This window comes from Pinus tabuliformis, chromosome 1_2, assembly GCF_031772625.1.
Source record: "Pinus tabuliformis cultivar Carrire ecotype Pingquan chromosome 1_2, CPIR1, whole genome shotgun sequence".
Taxonomy (NCBI): Eukaryota; Viridiplantae; Streptophyta; class Pinopsida; order Pinales; family Pinaceae; genus Pinus; species Pinus tabuliformis.
The window spans coordinates 356277125-356299816 of record NC_142298.1 but is presented as its reverse complement, the minus strand read 5'-3'; the positions used below and the strand labels follow the sequence as shown (position 1 = coordinate 356299816).

Here is a 22692-nt window from a genome sequence, read left to right as displayed (position 1 = left end):
CCTTATGTCGGAAGCTATTTTTTACCATTTCATGAGAGAGTCACAAAGGCGTGGCTTATTAATTCCATTCATATTCTATATATAAAATTCCTTTTATACTGTTTTTAATTTTATACATAAAAGTGAAAAGTATACTTTCATATTAGAATATTCTCAAAGAATGGTGCAAATCGTGTTTACGTGGAAGCTATTCATAAGGGTAAAGTATAAAGAAAAAATTCCATTGTTTTCTGAACTGATATTCATAATTGATAACAAAAGAAAAACACATTAGAATTAAGTAAAATTCTCCTTTACCAAATGAGCTTCGGGGAATACTTTTATTTTGTTTAGAAGTAATGTTTCCTTCCTTTGGAGTTATCAACAATGATTACATTCACGCACTTTCTTCTGTAGATACATGTATAATATTCAGGGAATTTATGCAATTAATGTACCATGAGAAACCTAAAGATCACCTTGATTTTGGTAAGTTCTTACAATGGTTTTTGTGCATCATCCCATGCAATAGACTAAAGACATGCCATATGAAGACTTCCAATAAATCAATATTTCCATGGGTATGCACATAACACAGATTGTTCCTTAAACTACAGGAACAATTTTTAGACAAAATCGGAAAAAATCAGTTCTAAAAAGTTCAATATGTAAGAAGCAAACTATGTTTCTTCAAATAGGTTATAAATGATTATAAATTGATGCTGCAAAACCATGGTTTTTCCTTTCTCAATGTGCTTTGCATTTTATTCATTTTCAATGTTGAAATGAACAATATATTTGAAAGAAAATGCAGACCGTATACCGTGCTTATCCTTGCTTCACATTAAGAAAGAATGGCCATTGCACCTTCCTATCATGTCATCCAGAAGCTCATATCTAGTAAGATGAACTTAACTTACCGTGCGTGTCCTGGTATCGCTGGGCCAGATAATCCCCATATTTGACAGGAAGATACCTGCCAAGTGCAGTAATCCCAACCATTCAACTATATACTTTATAGAGATACACAAAAAAAAAAAATAAGACATCGACGATAACAGAAAAGAAAAAAGAAAAAAGATTTCAAAAAGAACAACCATTCAAGTCAAAAGAAACTGGCCAAGGGGAAATGCAAAAGGAACCTCGACTGAAGAGACTTTACAACATATATGTGATGTTATTTCACTCTCGATGGTTAGAAACCATTCAAAAGTTAACATGTAACCGATAGAAGATAAAACGATTACATGCTTTCACCTATTTCGATATGTAGTACAAGCTTATAACTTCGAAATTTCCTCGGTATTTGATAGTCTATTTTTTCTAAATAATATCTTAGAGCTTTGGAAGCTCACACAAATATTTCTTTAAGGAGAAGATCATATGATCATGACATACTTGGGAGGATTACTTTCTGATTGACAAGTTGGAAGGCACTCCACGAGACAGTCAGGACCCGGTTCCAAGAAATATGCCACCTGTAGGCATGGCAACAAAAGGAGTGCAAAATTGAAAATGAATATATTCTACAAAGCAGAATGGCTACCATTTCTCAACTCAGGGAATATTGTCATTCTCCAAGTCCCTATCCCAAATGCTATCATGTACTTTATTCTTAAAACACAATTAGAATCTAAATCAAGTCATGAAATAACATAAGGATACAGATCACTATACAATATATTTAAAGCACAGAGAACAACACTCAACCTCAAATATGGAGGATAATGTGCTGCATGTTTACATTGATGCGCAACATGTTGGAAATATTGGTATCATTTGTACGTGTGGCTATAACCCATTCATATGCATCATTAATGCAGTTGTTGTCAGATTTTATTCATTTATTACATTACTTGGTCGTGGCTAAGCCTCATCTAGTCAACTTTAATAGTGGGCCGATCACCCTTCTTTCAAGAAAGCACCCCACTTACTTCAGTGGTATAAATACACCACTCAAGCTTCATTTGCATCATCATCTTAGATCATTGAACTTATTTGCTCTCTTAGAAAAGTGTTTAAGCCTATGGGTACCTATATCTAGTGTTGGTGCATCTTGTTCTTTTGCTATGTCACTGATCCAACGCTTGAGATCAAATTACAAGATCAGTGCTAACCAAGTGGAAACTCATGAGGGAAGCCAAAGTCACAAAACTACCCTCTTCTCACTTTAGGCTGTGTCACCTCTGGCACAAGGGGATATCCCTATATTACGATTACTAAAACTAGGCAATGGGTGCTCAAGGTAAAATGAAGAGTTAGCTCTAGAAAAACACAAGTTATAGCATAATTAAAACAGGGTGATGGAGGACCTAGACTAGTGACTATCCAAGTTGGAAAAACGGAGTTATCAAGAGAATCAAGAGGGCTGCAAGGAGATGATAAATGGGTTTACTTATTGTTCTTACAAACATGCAGAAATCTAAAGACAAGATAGATTTATATGGCTGAAATTATATGAGAAAGACCACTTCTAAAGGTGACCTCGTGTGCACATGCAACACAATAAGATGTTATCCTACCACTAGCTGAAAATCAACATGCATTCCTCCATTGCAGTGGCATAGCATAGAAGCATCAACTAGGAAGTAAATACAATAAGAATTTTGTAGGGAACTCACCTCATCCAAAACTTATTCAAGAGACATCTCTACCGCATGTGCTCAAAACCCTTTTTGTAGCAGAATTAAACTAGCATTCTAGCAACATAAGCCATCAAATAATGAAAGGAGGACAGCCACACGTAAAAAACCCTGAACTTTTCATTTCTTGATTAAATATTCAATGAATATCGATAGAGAAGTTCCTATAAATCCAAACATAAGTCACAAATGGAGAGCTGAAGTTTGAGGATTCGTTTAATGGCTTATTTCTGTTGTAATAGTACCATCATACACATAAAAGGAATCATTGTATAGCCTTCATATATCCCACTGCTGGTGCTTAAAGTTTTGGGTGTTGTGGTTGGTGGTTGGATACTTTTGTTTCTGATTTGTGATCTCAAATCATAATGCATTAAAATTTAAGTCTCTAAATTGATCACTATTTCAACAGGGCTGCAAATCTGCAAATAAAATTTTCTAACAGCAAGAAAATACTCAATATTTTCGTTAAATATAGCATATAAGTAGTTAATTATGGTCTACCAAAAATGTCTTAACCAAATATAAAAATATTTATGAGTTTCAACAATAGGTTAGGGGGTTTTCTGTGTAAAATGCTTGCTGCCCTGTTTTAGCAGGTCTAAAATTTATGCAAAAACGCAGAAATTAGCAAGAAAACCCCTTGATATGCCACCAAAAAGTGCCGAAACACTTTTAGATGCTAAGATCTAAGGGTGGGAAGATCTATATACCAAAGTATGGTCAATTAAGATCAATTTCAAGCCTTGGATCTCTGCTAAAATCAAATTTCCAGCAAACTGGAAATTCTCTTTAGAAGTCTTGGGGTAGAAGCCCCTTGAGTAAATAAATCATAAAATCATTTTAGCTTATAATAATAATTAAAAGGGTAGAAATAAAAAATTCTAAGCTACAGATTTAAGATAGAAACTAATAAAATAGTTCTGAGCTAATACAAGGAAAAATTAAGAACATACTTGATATATAGAGCCTCGTTGGATACTTTGGTGAAATTTACCATCTAGAAATTTATAACAACAACTTGTAATTGTAGATTTGCACACAGAAAACTAGATATATTGGTGTAAAATATACAAAATAACTCAAAGAAACCAAATAAACTATGTTGCATGAGTTTCTGGAACGAGGGAACGTTGGGAACTTGGGTATGGGTGTCGGGAATGACTAGAGGTTTCCATAAAATTGTTAATTTTGGTATGTTCTATGCTTAAGAGCAATTTACTTCAATTTTCTTATTAGCCCAATATCAATATCCAGTTTAGCAATCACATCAGCATGATAGTAAAATGCAGATAGAACATAAACATAAACAGTAGAAGACAAACCAAGACAAGAGGACACAAGATGTGGCACCAGCCAGGGACAAACTCCAATGTGGGGAACCCTTGATCAATTCTTCTTATATTCTTCAATAGTTCAGCAAAGAGAAAGAGATAGTACAAATATACAAATCTCATATTTTATGACAGCAGCAGTAAAGCCTTGACCAGAGAAGTCAATGCTGTTCAAACAGGGCAGAATTCTACCTCTAGGTAGCTTGATCAAACCTAGGCAACTTTGGCTTTCAACTGTAAAAACAATCAGCCCAAACACTGCTCATAATTCTGATTTCATTCTGCAGCAGATTGCTGTTTTAATTAGGGCACTTGCAGCAGCCCTAAACTCCCTTGACAGTGTTGATTTGCTGATCTGGTTAGGGTACTTGAATAAGTCCCCCCATGAAACTGTGGCACATCCTTGACTGCCCTTCGCTACCCTTGCAATGGTGCTATGGCTTGCGGCCTTGCACATAGCAACCCTTGTAGCAAACGTCCCCAAAAATAGTGCCTAAGCACCATCAACGCAACAGTAATTTGTCCTACAAGAACTTCGGCTTTGCTGTCAGCACTTTCTAGCACCCAACTGTATACATACACTGATCTGATCTTAGCCTATAGGGCAGATCTCTTCAACGCATCACTTCACTTTATGACTGTGGCTTACCAACACTTGCAAACAGTCCTTAAGGCATGCCCTAGATAGCTTCTTTCACCACATTGTCATCTACAGCAAACCAGAATTCTATGTTGTCCTTCTAGGCTTCTTTATGCTTATGTTAAGGCTCCTTCTTTGCTGCGGATTAGGGCCTCTTCTTATCTAAGGATTAGGGCTCCTCTGTCATGTCCCTTCTCAAATGAATTAGTCCCGGGATGCAGCAACACAATTTTGGCAGCAATTTTGGTTTAGGAGGAGGACCCCACACGTAGAAACTTATGAACTATAGGCAGTTTGAATTAGTTTTGGCAGCTAGTGGAATGTGGGGGCCACCACATGCATAATTCGAATTTGGCCAAGAAGGACGTTGGAGGGAATTTGAATTAGTGGAAGGAGGGTCCCACAAGAGGCTAAGGGATCCCAAGGTGATAAAAGAGGAGGGAGCTCTCATTTTCCAGCATTCTGATTATTTGAAAAACAAACTCACTTTGTACGCTCTGCTGTTCAACGAGTCAACTAGCTGTTTAGCCATGAGTCTTTTGCAGGGAAGATTCAACCTCTTCTTCGGGGGACCATCTGTGCCCACCCTAGGGAGTCTGTTACACAGGAGTTTCCAGGGAGTCCGGTACAGTCACACACTTTAGTCATCAGCGTAGGGAGGAATTGCGTATTCCTGGGCAGTGAGAGAACACGCAAGAGGGGTTAGAAATCAGCAAGGGGGATTCACAGCGTGCTGGGAGAGTCGGGAATAGACCAGCTAAGGGGATTCATAGTTTGCTGGGAGAGCCGAGAGTTGAGGAGGCAACATAAAAAGGAAACTCTGTTGGAGTAGCAGCCAGCTAGACCAGCGCAGCAGTTAGTCGAAATTCTGGACGGAGGTGTTGCGCAGAGGCCACTATAGCAGCAAACTCGTGGTGTTGGGAGAGCAGTCATCCAGACCAAGGGTCATCTGGGGAGCAAGGATTTAGTCAGTACAGGTGAACCCAGCATACTTGGGGTATTTTCAGAGGGCTTTGCACGCTGTTTCCTGCAAGTCAAATTTGGCTGTAGCAGCTGGGGAGAGGCTCCAAGGAGGCCAAAAATCCAAAGTCAAAACTAGAGAAATTCCCTTCTAGGTTTTTCTAGGTTTTGGCCAAGGAGTCCAGGGTTAAAAGGATATAATTTTATGGGCGGTTTTTGGGCACCTTCCAGCAGGTCGAAGTTAGTAGATCAGTGGTTTTGCTGGAACAACACAGTGCAAGTGGTGCAACAGTTGAACGACCATCATCTCAGCTATTCTGTCACCTAGGTTTAGTCTAGCTTGTCCTTGAGAGAAGCCCAGGTGCATCACCTGGGTTTAGTCTAGCCTGTCCTTGAGACAGAGCCCAAGTGCACCACTACCTTTATATTGTACCCATTGCTCTCAGATTTTATAATACATGGTTCAGTAGTTCCAGATTTTCAGTGTTTTGTGGGTGTTCAATGCATGTTTTTAATTTTATGTTGTTGCATTGTTTATTTGTTTAGAATTCACTTAAATCCCTACCTAGGAACATTACATCCTCCTTGTTCTGGATTAGGGATTCTTTTTGTATAAGTATTAGGGCTCCTCCTTGCTGCGGATAGATCTATCTTTGACTGCGGCTAGATCTCTCTTTGACTACGGTTAGGCTCCTCTTCATGACTGTGGCTAGGGCTTCTTTGATCTTTCTTTCCACTATGTCCTCCTTGTGAGAAGACAAACCCAAACAAGTGGAGAGAGAGACCATGAGATGATGTGCTTTTCAAATGACTTGAGGTCTCCTCTATTTAAATGCAACGTTGAGGTTGAGCTGGGGGTAAAAGTGCTTGTTTTGCTTGCTGGCCGACTTTGACAAATTGTCAATAATACAAATAAATTCATATCTCCATAAATACATGTCGGAATCGGATGATCTTTAGATCAATCCTACACCTCTCAGAGAGAGAAATCCAGAGTTGTGGGGGAGCACTCCCCCCCCGAACCCGCTCCCAATCCGCGCTCCGGGCGTGAGTGGGTCGGGAGCGCGCTCCCGAAATCGCTCCCGATAAAAAAAATTGTGCTCCTTGCTTCAATCAGGAGCGTCGCTCCCGGAGCGAAAATTACAACTCGGGAGCGATCAGGGAGCAATCGCTCCCGAGCATTAAATTTTCGCTTTGGAAGCAATTTGAGTGATGCCGGGAGCGTTCCGTGCGGAAAAAAATCGTGGACGCAGAAGAAAATTAATTTAAAAAAAAAATTATGTTTTAAAATGACTTGGGGGTAAAAAAAATTCATTTTCATGTGAATGAGTTGAGTAGAAGCTAGAGAGCAAGAGCAAAGGAGCGAAGAGAAGCGGGGAGAAAGCGCCGAGGAGCAAGGAGCAAGCCTGCAAAGAGGTTAGTAACTTAGAAATTTAGTATTTTAAACCTTAGTTAGGTAGTAATTTAGTAATTTAGTTTAGTTTAGTTTATTAACTTTATTTAGTAAAAGAATCATGAATCTAAATTAAATTAATTAATCTAAATAAATTAAATTAATTTTCTCATTCATATTCCCATTCCCATTCCCATTAAATTTTGCAGATTCAAAAGCCTACAAATATCAAACATCATGGACCTTGCTATATTTCTTGGCATTTTCCTCTTCTTGGTCCCTTTTATGGTTATTATGTTGCTGGAGAGTAGGAAATAGAGGGACCAAAATGAAAAGGGGGATGAAGAAGCTGGAGAAAGTGGATTTGATGAAAACCCCAGTGAGGAGGCGTTGGAGGAGGGTGAACATGACTCTCAAAAAACTAAACAAGACCAAACCCCATTGTGGAAATATGTTAACAGGCCTGAAGCAGGGAGAGGGGTAGAACCACTAAATTTTATTGCCCCCATTGCAACAATAATTACACAGGTTCATACACCCGTGCCAAAAAACACCTCTGCGGGAAAAGGCCATGGGATGCAGATAAACAAATAGGAATCAAAACTTGTCTAGCAGTGTTAGCAGCGGATAGAGCCAAATACATAAGGGAAGAGGAGGAAGCCCAATACAAATCTAAAAAATCAAGGGGTTTCTTTGAACCAAGCTCACAATCACAAGCACAAAGAACTCCTTTAGCATCCTCCCAAGGTAGTGGATATGGAGGCACAGGGTCATCAGCTTTAAGGCATAGAACCATATCAGATTTCCTTGATGAGGGGTGTAGGAATGATGTGGATTCAAAGGTTTACAGGTTTCTCTATGCATGTGGGATACCATTCAATGTTCTTCGCTCACCTTATTGGCACGAAATGGTTTCTACCATAAATGATGCCCCTAAAGGATACAAGAGCCCTGGGTATGACAAGGCAAGAACCGTTGGACTTGATCATGAAAAAGCAAAAATATCACATTCTTTGAATAGAATGACAAGTTCTTGGACTGACCATGGGGTGTCCATTGTATCTGATGGATGGACAAATGTAAAAGGCAAGCCATTGATAAGTGTTCTTGTTGTGTCTGTTAGTGGTGCCATCTTTCTAACTGCACATGATTACTCAGACATGTTTAGGATTGCCATCAACATTGCATAAGCATTACTTGAAACAATTGACCGTATTGGGCCATACAATGTCATCCAAGTCATCACTGATAGTGCTCCTAGTTGTAAGGCAGCGGGAGCAATTATTGAGGATAAATACCCCAACATATTTTGGTCTGGATGTTTAGTTCACACATTGAACCTTCTGATGCATGATGTTGTCAAGAACAAAAATGCACAATACAAATGGATTGGTGATTTGTACAAGAAAGGCAAACAAATGATAAAATTTATTACAAATCATAGCAATACCCATGGCCTTTTCCGCAGTCACTCGAGATTGGAGTTGTTGAAGATTGCGAAGACCAGATTTGGTAGCTATTACCTCACCTCCAGGCGCCTTTTGAAGGTAAGAGAGTCATTGGCTAGCATGGTATCAAGTCCACATTGGCAGGTATTAAAGGAAAGGGCTACAAATGCAGCTGACAGGCAAGGTTTTGAATTGGTGGAGGAGGCCGCTCTTGATGGTCAGTTTTGGACAAGTGTGAGGCAAGTATTGGATTTCACCAAGCCCATTTATCACATGATTCGGTTTGCAAATACAGATAAACCAGTGATTGGCGAGGTGTATGAGCAGATGGATACCATGTTGGGGCAAATAAAAGATATTGTTCATAACAGAGATCCCGACTTGTACAAACTGATTCATGATTGTGTGTGTGAACGGTGGAATAAACTTAATCTTCCACTACATTGCTTGGCGTATATCCTTACGCCAAAATACTACTCTACATCTTGGTTGGGCCAACTTGCACCAGGGGGTGGGATTAGGACCAAACCCCATTTAGATGGAGAGGTAACTAGTGGATATTTGCAAGCATTAGAAAAGTTGATACCTGACAGGGAGGAATGTGCAGCTGTGCGCCTTGAAATAGGCAAATACTTCAGTGGCACTGGTTTGTTTGGTAACTTCCATGCAATGGAAGACAAAGACAGATTTGATTCTCTCACATGGTGGCAAACATATGGCGGCCAGGGACTTTTGCCAAAATTGGCAAAAAAAGTTCTATCACAGGTTGTAAATACTTCTTCTGCAGAGAGGTGTTGGAGCACCTACAACTTCATACATAATGTGAAAAGAAACAGACTCAATGAAAACCGAGTAGAAAGCTTGGTTTATGTGCACTACAACTTAAGGTTGTTGAGTCATTACTGTGATCGGGCTTATGAGGATCCCACATATAAAATTTGGGACAATCACCCAGAGGATGACAATTTGGAAGATGGCACTATACATCTTGAAGAACTGGAAGAGGAACTTATAAGGGATGAAGATGAAGCAGCTGCAGCAGCCATGCCACCTCCACCATCCAGTAGTAGTGCTCGAGTTCTGAGTCCTGTTCCTTTGCTGTCACCACCTCCATCTACACCATCACGTGGAGGGCATGTGGCTTCTAGTTCTGGGCGTCAGTCTGTGCAGGAGACTCCTAGAAGACCACCACGACCTGCTTATACTCCTGGAGACTCTCGTGGCAAGGGCCACATGTAGATTTACAGTTTACTTGTCATTTCTAGTTTCTATTAGTTTTCATAATTGTTGAGTCTTGAGTCCTTGACTCTTGACTCTTGACTCTTTCATATCATAATGATATTTTTTGTAAACAATATATGACTGTGAGAATGAAAATTTGAAGTTTGAAGTTGGCAATTATAACTCATTGGTGATGATTGTGAATTATGAATATGATGCTTCGTGAAAGACTAAAGTTGTTTCATTTCATTTCATTATTCATGTTTCATTTTATAACATTTCATTTCATGTTAATAGTTAGAAGTTAGGACTTAGAAATATCTAAGATATTATTTCTTGTAATGGTTAAACTTAGCTTACAAGTACAACTTTGGTGATCAATGATGATAAATGTTATATATTGAATTTTCAATTTTGAAAGCTTGAAGTTGAAACTTTAAGATTGAATTTGATGAATCATGATTCACGAGACTCAATATGTTGCGGTTGTAATATGTATTTTACTAACTTGTGGACATGGTTGATGAAGATTATAACTTCTAGATGATTGATGTGATCTGGTTCAATGATCAATCTATGTTTTTTTTTTATGTTTTTTTATATCTAATTCATCATTCTACATGTTTTTGTTGACATATATGTATCAAAAATTAAAAAATATAAAATATATATATATTTTTAAAAAATCGCTCCAGGATTCGCTCCCAAACTGGAAGCTTATGAAAATGTCGCTCCCGCTCCCGTTTTCGCTCCCGCTCCCCGCTTTCGCTCCCGCTCCCAAGTAACATTGGAGAAATCCAAGAAAAATATTAGCTGCCATAAATAAGGTGACCCACATGGAGTTTGGCCCTAGTTGCCAATTTTAACACTCCCTCTCAACTAGGGAGAACTCCATCTGCTAATCCATCTGTCAGTTAGTACTATATCTGCCATCAATGCACTGCTCTGCTCTATTGAACTATGAAGAAGAAGAAGTGATCAAGAATGTATCATACCATTCTCTACTGACCCGAAGTCAGTCCCAGATAAAAGAGAGTATCTCATAGCACTCTTACTGACCCGAAGTTAGTTCCAATTGATCCTAGATCAATATCATCCTAGCATAGGGAGTACGGTAGTACACGATGCGTCCATCGGTAGTACTATGGTCCCTATCCTCATTTCCCTACTCATTGGCCAGATGAGAGGTACTTCCCATGAGTCCTAGACTACATGGGCAAGACGTCTCAACAGGAGAAGCATGAACCACTCATCCTACCTACATGTCGCCATGGTGTATCACAAGAGAAGGTTGAACCACTCACCCTATACACAACAAATCACTAAGGGAAGGCTAGACCACTCACACTATAATTGTGTCTCATCAGGGGAAGGATGAACCACTCATCATGCTTACATAGCAAACCACTAGGGGAAGGTTGAACCACTCACCCTATGGTTGCTCATCGCTCCAAGAAGTAGCCCAAGCCCCCTGGAGCTCCCAAAGCTCACTATCTATAACATACAGGACCCTCAGGAGAGGGTCTCTCCACGACTCCTAGTCGTTCTCAGAAAGTCAAGAATTTGACCTTTCCAGGGGCTTCGTTAGAATATCGGTGACCTGCTCATCAGTTCCAATGTGTTGGAGCCTTATTGCTCCTCGTTGTACCATATCTCAGACAAAGTGGTACCTAATGTCCATATGCTTGGAGCGATCATGAAACACGGGATTCTTTGATAATTGGACCCCACTCTGGGTGTCGCAGAGGATCACAGTGGTATCCAACATATGTCCAAATAGCTCACGAAGAGCTTCCTCAACTAGACAGCTTCACAGGAGGCGATACTCGTAGCTATGTATTCGGCCTCAGTGGTGCTCGAAGCAATCGGCTTCTGCTTCCTGCTCATCCAGGATATCGAAGCAAAACCCAAAGAGAAACAACACCCAGAAGTGCTCTTGTGATTTACCACACTGCCTGCCCAATCAACATCACAATAACCATGCAGCCTCACATTTCTAGCAATGTATCTCAGTCCATTAGTGATTGTGCCCCCAAGATATCTTAGAAGATTCTTGGCACCAATCCAATGTGAGTGATGAGGCTCAACCATATATTGGCTCAACATGCTAACTGCAAAACATATATCCAAATGGGAGTTCACCAAGAACATCAGTGCTCCTATGAGTTGACGATACTTAGAAGCATTTCCCAATTCGGGTCCGGGAGCAGTACCGCATAACTTCTTAAAGTTAAGCTCCATCGGGGTAGTCACAGGCTTGCAGTCCACCATCCCAAATCTTTCCAATATCTTCACCTTGAAATAGGAAAATTTCTCCTGGCTTTTTCCAAATCTCTAATCCTAGGAAGTAGTGCATCAGTCCTAGGTCCTTTATCTCAAATTTGGAATCCAACTCCCTCTTACGTTTGTGAATGAGAAGGTATGGACTTGTGAGAAAGAGGTTGTCCTCGTAAATTACTAGTATGAGAGGTTTATCATCCACAACCTTAAGGTAAAGGTTTGGACCGGCTTCACTCCTAGTGAATCTCAGCTTCATCAGATAGCTATCAATTCTCTCATACCAAGCCCGGGGTGCTTGCTTCAAACCATAGAGTGCTTTCTTCAACCTGCATACATGAGATTCCTGGTCATGAACCTCAAACCCCTTGGGTTGTTCCACATAGTCTTTGAAGTGACGAAACCAGATGTATACTTCATCCTTCTAAGAGCTTGTGGGCATCAGACCAGATAAATCTGAGGTCTTGCTATTTCTTGAGGGGAATGGTCCCCTTGTAAGTTTTCCCTTGGTACATCTCGGACATATACCTTCATGATCTACTTTGGACTCGAGCATCCTTGTCACCATGTCTCACATCGGGTAGGGCCTTATAATGAAGATGGACAAACCTCCGATGCCATAGTTCAAATTGTAGAGATGTGTCGCAAGACATGGCCCCCAATGGACTTCCTCCAACTTGATACAAAGTGTCAACACGGAACCCAAGAGTAAAAGCATCTTTAAAATTCCTTTTCCAAACACGTACCTTTCCATCTATGAATGCCACCTTGTAACTTTTGTCTTCCATTGCCGAAATGGACACTAGGCTCTTCTTGAGATCAGGTACATATAGAACTTCTTGTAAATGAATTGTGTTACCTTGATTCAACTGAAGGGTAACATTCCCTACACCCTTTACGGGATAGGTGGCATCGTCTCCAAGAATAATCTCCAAGTTTGTTTCTTTCTCTATTAGATTAGAGAGAGCTTCCTTGTATCCGGTGAAGTGCCTTGAAAAACCACTATCAATAAGCCAATTTCCTGAAGTGTCTGGAGGAGAGGTAGTGGAGAGGGTTGATATAAGATAATACCCCTTTTGTTTATTGTTAACAACATTTGATTTTTCATACCTGGAGTTCCTTGCTTTCTTGGAGGGTTGACCATTTCCATGATGTCCCGCATTCCTTTTTCCTTTGCCATTGAACCTGCCATTCCTTTGATTATTGTTGTTGAAGTTGCCCCTGGAATGATTGTGATCATCATCATGTGATGTGTCCCTTCTATTTGGGCACTCCCTTGCATAGTGGCCAAACTTATTGCAAGCAAAACACCAGCCTTTCCTTCCTCCCTTAGATCCAGGCTTTCCATGGAAATGACCTTTAGTCCCTGCATTGTTTCTCCTTTTGGCATGAGCGGAGAATGCAGTAGGGTTGCCTTTATTAAAAGGAATTTCTTGCTCCACCATTCTTGTTTCTTCTTGAATGCATCTTGACATTAATTCTTCAAACCTTGGAATTCGATCATTATTGAGAATAGTGGTTCTAAATATATACCACTCGGGTGGGAGCCCTCCAAGGGTAGTGATAGTAAGTTCCCTGTTGGATATAATTTCTCCAATCACAAGAAGATCATTCTTGATCTCAGTGATTCTTAAGAAGTAGGACTGAATATCCTCGACCTTGCCCTTCTTAATATCCTTCAACTTATTCTTGAGAAATAAAATTTGATTTGCATCACTAACCTTGAACATGCTTACCGATCTACTGTAGATCTCCTTGGAGGTGTTCAAATTGGAGATGTAGGCCACTAGACACTTGCCAATGGAATCTCTGATAATCTTCTTTGCTTTGACTTCAGCATTGTTGTACTTGCTCTTTGTAGCAGTCGATACATTTGATGGAGGTTCAAGGATTTTACCCTTCACATAATCCAACACTTCTTGTTCTTCCAACGTCAGATCAAGAGACATCTTCCATTCGTGATAGTAAGACTTTTCACGGAGCTTGTCGAAGTGGGATGAGGAACCCATTGAGACTTTTGTCCTTGTTCCACTGTCTTCAGTGATTGCTCTTTCACTCTTGTTTGGGCTTTGTCTTCACCTCAGCTCCGATTCCATGTTAATTTTGGTATGTTCTATGCTTAAGAGAAATTTAATTCAATTTTCTTATTAGCCCAATATCAATATCCAGTTTAGCAATCACATCAGCATTATAGTAAAATGCAAATAGAACATAAACATAAATAGTAGAAGACAAGCCAAGACAAGAGGACACAAAATGTGGCATCAGCCAGGGACAAACCCCAATGTGGGGAAACCCTTGATCAATTCTTCTTATATTCTTCAATAGTTCAGCAAAGAGAGAGAGATAGTACAAATATACAAATCTGATATTTTATGACAACAACAGTAAAGCCTTGACCAAAGAAGTCAATGTTGGTCAAACAGGGCGGAATTCTACCTCTAGGTAGCTTGATCAAACCTAGGCAACTTTGGCTTTCAACTATAAAAACAATCAGCCCAAACACTGCTCATAATTCTGATTTCATTCTGCAGTAGAATGTTGTTCTGATTAGGGCACTTGCAACAACCCTAAACTCCCTTTGACAGTGTTGATTTGATGATCTGGTTAGGGTACTTGAATTAGTCCTCCCTATGAAACTGTGGCACATCCTTGACTGCCCTTCGCAGCCCTTGCTATGGTGCTATGGCCTATGGCCTAACACATAGCAACCCTTGTAGAAAACGTCCCCAAAAATAGTGCCTAAACACCATCAACGCAACAGTAATTTGTCCTACAAGAACTTCGACTTTTCTATCAACACTTTGTAGCACCCAACTGTATACATACGCTGATCTGATCTTAGCCTATAGGGTAGATCTCTTCAATACATTACTTCACTTTATGACTGTGGCTTACCAACCTTGCAAATAGTCCTTAAGGCGTGCCCTAGATAGCTTCTTTCACCACGCTGTCATTTACAGCGAACCGAAATTCTACGTTGTCCTTCTAGGCTTCTTTATGCATATGTTAAGGCTCCTTCTTTGCTGCGGATTAGGGCCTCTTCTTGTCTGAGGATTAGGGCTACTCCTTGCCGCGGATTAGGGCTTCTTCTTGTCTGAGGATTAGGGATCCTCCTTACTGCGGATAGATCTCTCTTTGACTGTGGCTAGGGCTCCTCTTCATGACTGCGGCTAGGACTTCTCTGATCTTTCTTTCCACTACGTCCTCTTTGTGAGGAGACAAACCCAAACAAGTGGAGAGAGAGATCATGAGATGATGTGCTTTTCAAATGACTTGAGGTCTCCTCTATTTAAATGCAACGTTGAAGTTGAGCTGGGGGTAAAAGTGCTTGTTTTGCTTGTTGGATGACCTTGACAAATTGTCAATAATACAAATAAATTCATATCTCCATAAATACATGTCGGAATCGGATGATCTTTAGATCAATCCTACACCTCTCGAAGAGAGGAATCCAAGAAAAATATCAGCTTCCATATATAAGGTGACCCACATGGAGTTTGGCCATAGTTGCCAATTTTAACAAAAATTTACAGGAAACAGCTAATCGGGAGCGATAATATTATATAATAAAGAAAATAAAAATATAAAAAAAATAAATTATTTTTTAATTATATAATTTATATAATAATCAAAATTAATAATGAATCAAAATATTCAAATATTAAAATCAATTTAAATATATAATCTCTCTTATATATAAATATATTTTCTTAGTGTCTCTCTCCCTGAGTCTCTCTCTTATATATATATAAAATGTCAAGTTCAATATCAGTTCTTTGACACATGACCAGTGTTTGAAACAATTTGGCTTAAAAATACGAAGGAACAATTTTACATATGTTTGTTTAGTTATTCTTAAGAGAAAAAGCAAAGCAACTCTAATGTTTAAGCATTCACTGCCACTAGTGTTGCGAACATCGTGATGTTTTCTAAAAATCACGCTTTTTTCGAGCTGCCGATTAAATCGACGATATTTTCAGCGATTTTTTTATTTTCAAAAAATCGTGAAAAAATAGCAATTTTTTCGAAAAAACGCGAGTCAATGGAAAAAATTGTGGGGGTCCAAAACAACACATTTTTAAAGCAAATTTTTGGTTTTTATTTGTCATTTTTGCAGACAGAGGGCTTGTTTGAGAGCTGAGGAGGAGAGGAAAGTGACTACTAGGGTAGAGGAGGAGAAAAAATGGAAGATTTTAGCATCCCAAGCAAGATAAATTCGTGTTTGGACAAAATTTCTTCGGCAAAGCGTGGTTTCTAGGTATGGGCACCAAATTTAGCCATTTTTTTTGTTTTTTTTCTTGGGTTTCTATAACCCATTGGTTATCAATGATTTTCGAGTGGATTTGATTGTTTTTTTTTTTTCATTTTTGTTGCATAGAGTGGAGAGGGTTCATTTTGGTCAAAAATGCAAAAACTTGATTGTTAGATTTATTAGTTTAATTTCTTCTTGTGCTATATTTTTTTGCATCATTTTTGTTTGGGTTTGAATGTGCATTTTTTCTATTATTGTTGCATTGAGTTGAGTTTTTTTTGCCAAAAATTCAATGTGTTGTGTTATGTATGTAATTTTTTTTTTTTTTTTTAAACTTGCAATTCTTCTTGTGTCCTAGGTTTAACTTCAAACTTCATCTTACATTAAAACTCAAGAGTTCAACCAAGTTACAAACATGCCAAGAAAATTGGACCCTCTGTGGGAATTTAGTGAACCTGATAGAAGTTTTGACAGAGCAAACTTGTCTTGCAAGTTGTGTGGGCATCATATGACGGGGGGATTTATAGATTGAAGTATCACCTTTGCAAAAATCCCTAGACATGAAGTAGGACTTTGCACCAATACAAATCCGGAAATAATCCGAAGAGTCCTCAGAATATTGGAAGAATTTGAGCAAGCCAAACTGTCCAAGTCAGATCTGAGGAATCAACTAGCAGGAAATAGAGTGTTAGGAGGTGAATATGATAGTGGCACTAGTTCTATTTCAACATTAGTATCTACAAACAACCCTGTAGCTACCTCATCATATTTTGTTCCTAGAACCACGGCTGGTTCACAACCATCTATCTCTTCAATGCTTAAAAAAAAGGAGAAAGAAGAAGCTAACAAGTTGTTGGGCAAGTTTCTTCTTTGGAGTGATATTCCTTTTAGCGTTGCAAGGAATAATCCATTTTTCCAGCCTGATGTTGATGCTATTGCAATTGTTGGCCTAGGGTACAAAGTCCCTTCTCCGCATTTTTCAAGATGAAAAGGTTGATTGCACCAAAATATTGGAGTTTAGGGCATCATGCGCACACACAAGATGCACTGTGATGTCAGATGGTTGGACCGATCAAAAGGGGAGAAGCCTTATAAACTTCTTGGTTAATTGTCCCAAGGGGACAATGTTTATGAAATCTATTGATGCATCTGCACATATCAAAGATGCAAAATTATTATGTGAATTGTTGGATGTGTTTATTTTGGAGGTGGGTGGAGAACATGTTGTCCAAGTCATAATGGACAATGCAACAAATTATGTTGCTACTAGCAATATGCTTATGGAGAGGAATCCTACTTTATTTTGGACACCTTGTGCTGCACATTGCATTGATTTGATGTTGGAGGACATAGGAAAAATTCTTTTTGTCAAATATATTGTTGACTCATAAAAAAGCATTACAAAATTTATATATAATCATGCATTTGTGCTTCATTTGATGACAACATTCACCAACAACAAGGAGTTGGTGCGCCCCGCCACTACACGGTTTGCCACTTTCATATCTTTTCAATCCCTCTTGAATTCTATGTGGGATATGAAGAGAATGTTTCTTTCAAATGAGTGGTGTGCTTTGACATTTAGCCGCAAACCAGAGGGAGTGGCCATATGCATATTAGTTTCATACTAGGAAAGCTTCTGGGCGGGAGTAAAGGAGGTGTGCAACATTACTGAACCTTTGGTAAAGGTTCTTCAATTAGTTGATGGTGACAAGCCCACAATGGTCTACTTATATGAGGCCATGGACATGGCCAAAAAATCCATTCGGACCTACTATGATGATAAGGGAGACGAGGGGTTTCATAAACAACTCCTCCTATGGGAAGTAATTGATGAATGATGGAACAACACACTCCATCGTGCCATTCATGCTGCAGGGATCTATCTGAACCCCGTATTTTCTTACCCTTGTGGGTTCTTATTTGATGCTGAGGTCATGGATGGATTCTTCACCTGCGTTTAGAGGATGATGCCATCTCCAACAGAACCGTGAACGTGCAGAAATATCCAAAGAAATGGAGATATACAGGATGGCAGGTGGCACATTTAGCTTTGATATGGCCGTGGTTGATAGGAAGACTAAAATGCTAGGTATTTTTTAGTTTGTTTCAAATTTAATTGTCTCTTCAAGTTCATAACTTCATACTTTGCTTCAACTTTCAAATTTTATCTTTTTTCTAATTTTGTTGTAGATGCATGGTGCGAGAGTACCCCATCCGTGAATGCTTGCCATTTGAATCCTCAGCCAAACATGTAGCTCCTCAGGATGCGAGCACAATTGGAGTGTATTTGAAAAAATACACACCAAGAAGCACAACAAGTTAAACTTAAAACTTAAAATAATCCAAATTTCCAACTAATGTTTTGAATTCATTAAATAATATTTTTTTTTATAATTATTATTCTAAGTTGCACGAAACGGGGAAACGGGTACGAGTTTCCGAAACGGGAAGCGATACGAAATGCGACCTCCCCAAATTTTGGAAACGGGGAAACGCGAATATATATATATATATATAGATATATATAAAATATTTAAATATATATATATATGTGTGTGTGTATGTGTGCAATCATAAAGCATAAATGATACATTATAATTTATTACACTTAAACATTAAGATTTAATTTACATCACATTTACTCATGAATGATCACATAATGAAAATAAAAATATCGGAATATCCAAAAGCAACCTTTATTAGATATCCAAATCTCAAAATCAGCGTTTATTTATATTAATATATGAGGCTGCAAGTACAATAAAGACTATAAGGCTGCAAGAGAGATCCAAATCAGGGTTTTCTGCATCCACATCCCATTCTTTAGAAGGACCACTGTTGTATTGGGAGTCTCCTCCTACATAGTCGAACGACCTTAGTGCTCTTGATTAAATACACGTTTCATACCCTAGTACCCTACATGATCTTGATTATTGGGAGTTTCCCCTGCATAGAGGGCTTGGTTCTCTTGATTAAATACAAGTTCCATACCCTAGTACATGATAAAATCCAATGGAAACATTGCAATCCCCCCAATCCTGAAATCCTGAAAAACAAATAAGTCTGTTGGATTTTGAGTGAGATCTAAAATTCTACTTTCTCCATATGAAATCCAATGAGGGCGAAACCACTCTCAAACATCCTGAGTCATTTCATGGTAATGTTAAAAATTTAAGTAAAAGGATGAAAATGAAAAATAAAGGAGAATATCACTTTTACTTTAAGAATTTAACATTACCATGAACTGCATATCAACACTAGGGCAAAAATTCACTTTTATAACTTTAGACACACATCTAGAAAATTAAAAAACAAATTTGAAAAAAAAAAAAAAAAACACAATTCAATTGGGAAACGCGGGCTGTACGGTCGGGAAATGCGTTTCCGGTCGTACTGCCACGTTTCCGTTTCGGGAAACGTGGCAGTATGGCCGGAAACGCGTTTCCTGGCCGTACCAAACGCGTTTCTGCGTTTCGTCCCAGTTTCCAGCCCACGTTTCCTGCAACATAGTTATTATTTTATGACCTTTGTACAAGTTGGAGTCCTAACGACTTAATGACATGGTCTACGTCTACTACAATATTCGATTGTGGATGAAGCAACTTCAGAGGACACTTGATCTGGAGGCCATCTCATTGGATGGGATTGACACCACTGCTGCATGGAGGGTTGAGGCCGAGAGGCCTCTCATGGAGTCTATCGATGATTGGTTAGAGCAGGAGGTAGTGGAAGGCATAGAGGCAACAAAGGAGGAGGAGGAGCAATAGGAAGAGGAGGTGACACCACCTACCCAGGCTACCCTTGTCACCAATAGAGGACATGGTCTACCTCCTGTAGGTCTGAGTTCTTTAGCTTCTAGAGCACAACAGAGTCCATTGCCAACTCCACTGACATCTACATCTAGAGGGAAAGCTATTACATTTTCTTGCAAGAGGAGTAGAGGAAATCAATAGTATTAGTTATTTGGTTCATCTCATTGTATATGACATTATGACTCATGATATGAGATACATTATTATATTTATTGTTGATATTTTGAAGCTGAGTTGGGACTCAAGAGTCAAGACTTACTATTCAGGACATGATTCACTGTTATGTGTGATGTAGAACTAGAAATGATATTACACATCTTATATATTAGGTCTTTTATCATATTTACATGTCAATGTATTTATTTTATGTTGTAGATGCTTTAGAAATTAAAAAAAATGAAAAAAATGAATATTTTTGTATTTGCCGATTTTTTCCTAATTTTTACCGATTTTTCTGATTTTTTCCCCTTGCCGATTTAATCCCGATCGCGATGTTCACAACACTGATTGCCACATACAATATGCACACATAATTTTCTGCGATATATATACATAAACAACAAAAAGAATTACTCATCAGCATGACATCCCAAATATCGCCCTTGCATCGAGGTGCCACATGCTTCCTTAACCCATCAAGAGATTTCTCCAGTTTCTCAATTAAGGATATCCATGTTAAGGATGTGTTTGGCCTTTGTTCCTACGAAGGTTTCAACATAGGCTCATGTTTTGTGGGCAGTTCAACATATTTCTCTATAAGCTTTGTATTCCCCAACCCCAGGGAACACCAGAACTCCAAAAAAAATAGTCTTCAAAGCTCCTGGAACTTTTCCCAGCTCTCATTGCAAATTTGCAGCTTCGACTGAAAAGGTAACATTCCCATACAGTTCCAAAGCTCTTGGTAGCACGGTGTTATCACCTGCCGCCTACACGTACCTACAAGTCAGTGGGAAAAGCCTTAAACTCCACAAGGTGTGGTTGGTGGTAGGGAACTCAGAGAAGGGGCTGTCACACTAATCCCAACTCTCTTTGTTTGAGCTATCTCTTAGGTTAAAGGGGGGTGGTACCTAATGAAAAGTTAAGTGAAAAGATGTGAGTTTCTAGGAGAGTGTTATAGTGAAAATGGATTACTTTTAAAGATTTATGAGCAAATTGAAATAACAATGCCAATCATTAATATGACAAAAACCATAAAACCAGTGCCTTATAAGGAATTTTCTCAACAAGTTAAAGATATATTTTCTCAAAGTAAAATGCAATGCTCTCAAAAGAGAAAGCAAAATAACCCTAAAATGTAAACAAAAATTGTTAGCACAAGATATGTAAGATACAAAATGTTCTTGACATAATACTCTTTATAAATCAAAACATGTGAAACATATCTTGCCAAAACCCAAAAATTAGTAATTAACTTGAAAATGTAAAAGAAAAGAAGTGCTGAACCAAGACATCAATATGCAATTAGACTTGAATCATGAAAAGAAAGCACTTGTTTGAAATGATTACAATACTTGCTTTTGGAATAGACTTTGCATATGAAAAACTCAAACCATCAAGAGACAAGTAAAGTAAATGTAATGGAAAGTGCTCTTGGTTAATTTTATTAATTATATCTACAACAAGATTACAATTTAACTCTTCAATCTTTAGACCTCACCCTCGCCCAAAGATATGGATCTCACAGTGAGGAGTCAATGGAGGAGTAGAGGATCCTTAAAATGTCTACTTCAACCAACTTATGTTGGAGGTGAAATTTTAATGAGGCTTGGGGCCTTCCTATACTAGAATGCCTTGATGAAATGCATGTAAGTTTTTTCCCCAAAATAAAATAATGTTACATGCAAATGCTTCAAAGAGATTGATTTGTAGTGCTTGAAAATGAAATAGTGTTTAACATAAGTTGCAATTGTAACTTCAAATGGAGGAATAAAATTAACTTACAAGTGTTGCGTGTGTCTCGTTAATGAATTAAAATGATACAAGTAATTTGCTTGAAAGTAAAATTTGTTTCAAATAGACAAAGACAATAAATTGCTCCAATATTCAAGATAACAATGTAGCATAAAAATGAAGCATGTATTCAAGTGCTCATGAAACAATTTACCAATGTAAATGGAAACAAATCAAAGTTTGTTAAGAATATAAAATGCTAGCATGTAAAAAATGAATTGCCCAAAGTAAAGTGTAAGCTTGTAGCTTCAAGCAACAATGAGATAGAGAATGCAAAGCTCAAATGAAATTGTAGCAAACTTTAACTTAATGAAATGTGATAGTGACGCTGTGTAAATTCCCCATTAAGGCATGCAAGTGAATGAAGTATGAAAGCTTAAACCATACAAATGTCAATCCACCCAAGAGAAGCCTCCCTGTAAATGGGGAGATAGGATACCATGTGTAATATTCCTAATTAGCCATGGCTAATTGGAATATTTGATTTTGCTCAATTTTGCCTTCTATAGTTATTTATAAATAAAAAGGTGAGGAAAGGGGGATATAACTCATTTTTTGAATAAAGTCACTCCCTAATAGTATAACGTTGTAACTTAAAAGGGGAGCCAAGGGGGCCAAAGGACCATGTAGAGAAGGGGGCCCACGTAGACACTTAGAGGGACTGCGCAGATGGAGAGGAGCACGTGGCAAGAGAGAGGCTCCGTTGAAGGAGGTGGGCCTTAGGGTTTTGAGAGAGGCCAACGCTATAAAGGAGAGAGGAGCCTCCTCATTTTGGCAT

General features: G+C 38.6%; 1 protein-coding gene across 1 annotated transcript in view; it reads right to left on the bottom strand.

Annotated features, from left to right (window-relative positions):
* Window positions 1–276: 276 nt before the first annotated feature.
* Window positions 277–22692, bottom strand: part of LOC149205840 (kihadalactone A synthase LFS-like) — a gene marked incomplete at its 5' end in the record, with an annotated part of 258780 nt that continues 236364 nt past the window's right edge. Inside the window, 2 exons of the mRNA XM_089397521.1 lie at window positions 277–955; window positions 1378–1457. Coding sequence (XP_089253647.1) covers window positions 877–955; window positions 1378–1457 — 159 coding nt within the window. The remainder of the gene's footprint in view (window positions 956–1377; window positions 1458–22692) is intronic.